At 53.5% G+C, this 1,919-nt stretch overlaps 1 protein-coding gene across 1 annotated transcript; it reads left to right on the forward strand.

Moving 5' to 3' along the window:
* Window positions 1–42: 42 nt before the first annotated feature.
* Window positions 43–1,662, forward strand: C1GALT1C1 (C1GALT1 specific chaperone 1). Its single transcript, XM_027687195.1, has 2 exons — window positions 43–85; window positions 478–1,662. Exon 2 carries the CDS (start codon window positions 483–485, stop codon window positions 1,437–1,439), a length of 957 nt encoding a protein of 318 aa, XP_027542996.1. The 5' UTR covers window positions 43–85; window positions 478–482; the 3' UTR covers window positions 1,440–1,662.
* The last annotated feature ends 257 nt before the right edge of the window (window positions 1,663–1,919 follow it).

The raw sequence follows: 1,919 nt of genomic DNA on the forward strand, positions 1-1,919 counted from the left end.
CGCCCCCGCCCCGGGCGCGCGCGGGGCCCAGAGCGGCCGCGCGGCGCTTCCGGCGGCGCAGGAAGGGGCGGTGCGCGCGGCTCCGGTGAGCGGGGCGGGGGCGGCCCCGGGACCGGCGGGACCGCGGGGGGCTTCGGGGGGCTCCGGGGACGGAGCGGGCGGGGCCCGGCCTCCGGGAGCGCTCCCCGGGAGCGCGCGGGCCGCGATGTGGGGGCGGCGGTGCCGGGACCGTGCCATCCCGGCGGCTGAGGGGGGCCGGGGCACAAGGCTCCCCCCGCGGGGTCTGTGGTACCGTTAGCGGTACCCGGAGCCGCGACAGGGAACCTCTTTATTGTCACCCATTCCACTGGCCCTGTGCTGGTGCGGGTGGTCAGGGAACTGCAGCTGGGTTTGTAAATTGGAGAATGAATTAGAACCGGGGCTGGTGCTCTGGTGCGCTTAATTCCTGTAAGGTCTCACGGTGCGTCTCTTTCCTAGGAAAAATGATTTCTGAAAGCAGCTCCTTCGTGAAGGGCATGGTGCTTGGAGGAGCCTTCTGCATGTTGGTTACACTGCTGGGGCACATCAAGGTGGGGCACGGGACCAAAGCACGGGACCACGAGCACCATCACATCCAGGCTCCCGACAAAGAGGATGTCTTAAACCTTTCTGAGGGTGAACGTATGGAGCTTAGTAAAAGTATCCGTGTTTACTGTATCATCCTTGTCAAACCAAAAGATCTGGGGCACTGGGCTGCAGCAAAGGAGACCTGGAGCAAGCACTGCGACAAGGCAGAGTTCTACAGCTCTGAAAATATCAAAGTGTTCGATTCTGTGGCCCTCAACACAAAAGACATGTGGGTGATGATGAGAAAAGCTTACAAGATAACATATGAACGCTACAAGGATGAATTCAGCTGGTTCTTTCTTGCGTATCCAACAACATTTGCTATTATTGAAAATCTCAAGTACTTCTTACTGAGAAAAGACCCCTCTCAGCCTTTTTACATCGGCCACGCTGTGAAATCTGGTGACCTCGAGTATGTGGATGGTGAGGGAGGGATCGTCTTAAGCATCGAGTCACTGAGACGACTCTCCAGTGTTCTTGAAGACCCCAACAAGTGTCCGGAGCAGGGAGGTATGATTTGGAAACTCGCCGAGGACAAGCAGCTGGCGATCTGCCTGAAGTACACGGGGGTGTTCGCCGAGAACGCGGAGGATTCGGAAGGAAAGGACGTCTTCAACACCAAATCCGTGGGCACCCTCATCAAGGAGGCCATGGCCACCCACCCGCAGCAGGTGGCGGACGGCTGCTGCTCCGACATGGCCATCACCTTCAGCGGGCTGAGCCCCAACCACATGCACGTGATGATGTACGGGGTGTACAGGCTGAGGCCCTACGGACACACCTACAGCGATGCCCTCGTGTTCTTGCCCCCGGAGGGCTCGGACAATGACTGAGGTGCCACCAGGGGAGGAGTGGAGTCGGCTCATCTCGCGACACTCGTTGGTACTGACACGTGCTGGTACTGCTGTACAGGTTGTTTTTGCACACTGAGGGTTGGTGAAGCTCTTAATTTTAAAAGTGGAAGGAGAAATTTTTTTTCTAAATCTTTTTATACGGAAAGCTTCTGGCTTTTGACAGAGCTGGAGTGAAATGATAAAAAGAAGTTGTTAATGTTTATAATGAAAGGGAATTAAGTTTATAGGGGGGGTTTGTACATGTAAATATTTATTAATGAAAATTCAAATGAAGTTTAGTCTACTCTTACAAATATATTTTTGCAAGACTTTGATTCTCTCAGTTCTTCCAGGCATTTCTAGAATGTCTTTTTATCTTTCTAAAATATACCAATAAAACTGACTACAGATTCAGTCTCAAAGACTAACTTTAAGATGTTTCTTTTACTCTCAACTACACAATAGCTTGAGCTACATTGT

This window comes from Neopelma chrysocephalum, unplaced genomic scaffold (assembly GCF_003984885.1).
Source record: "Neopelma chrysocephalum unplaced genomic scaffold, ASM398488v2 Primary Assembly neopelma1_73b, whole genome shotgun sequence".
In the NCBI taxonomy this organism is placed as follows: Eukaryota; Metazoa; Chordata; class Aves; order Passeriformes; family Pipridae; genus Neopelma; species Neopelma chrysocephalum.

Coding starts and splice junctions, on each gene's coding strand:
- C1GALT1C1 (XM_027687195.1), top strand. CDS start 483: ATGATTTCTGAAAGCAGCTCCTTCGTGAAGGGCATGGTGCTTGGAGGA.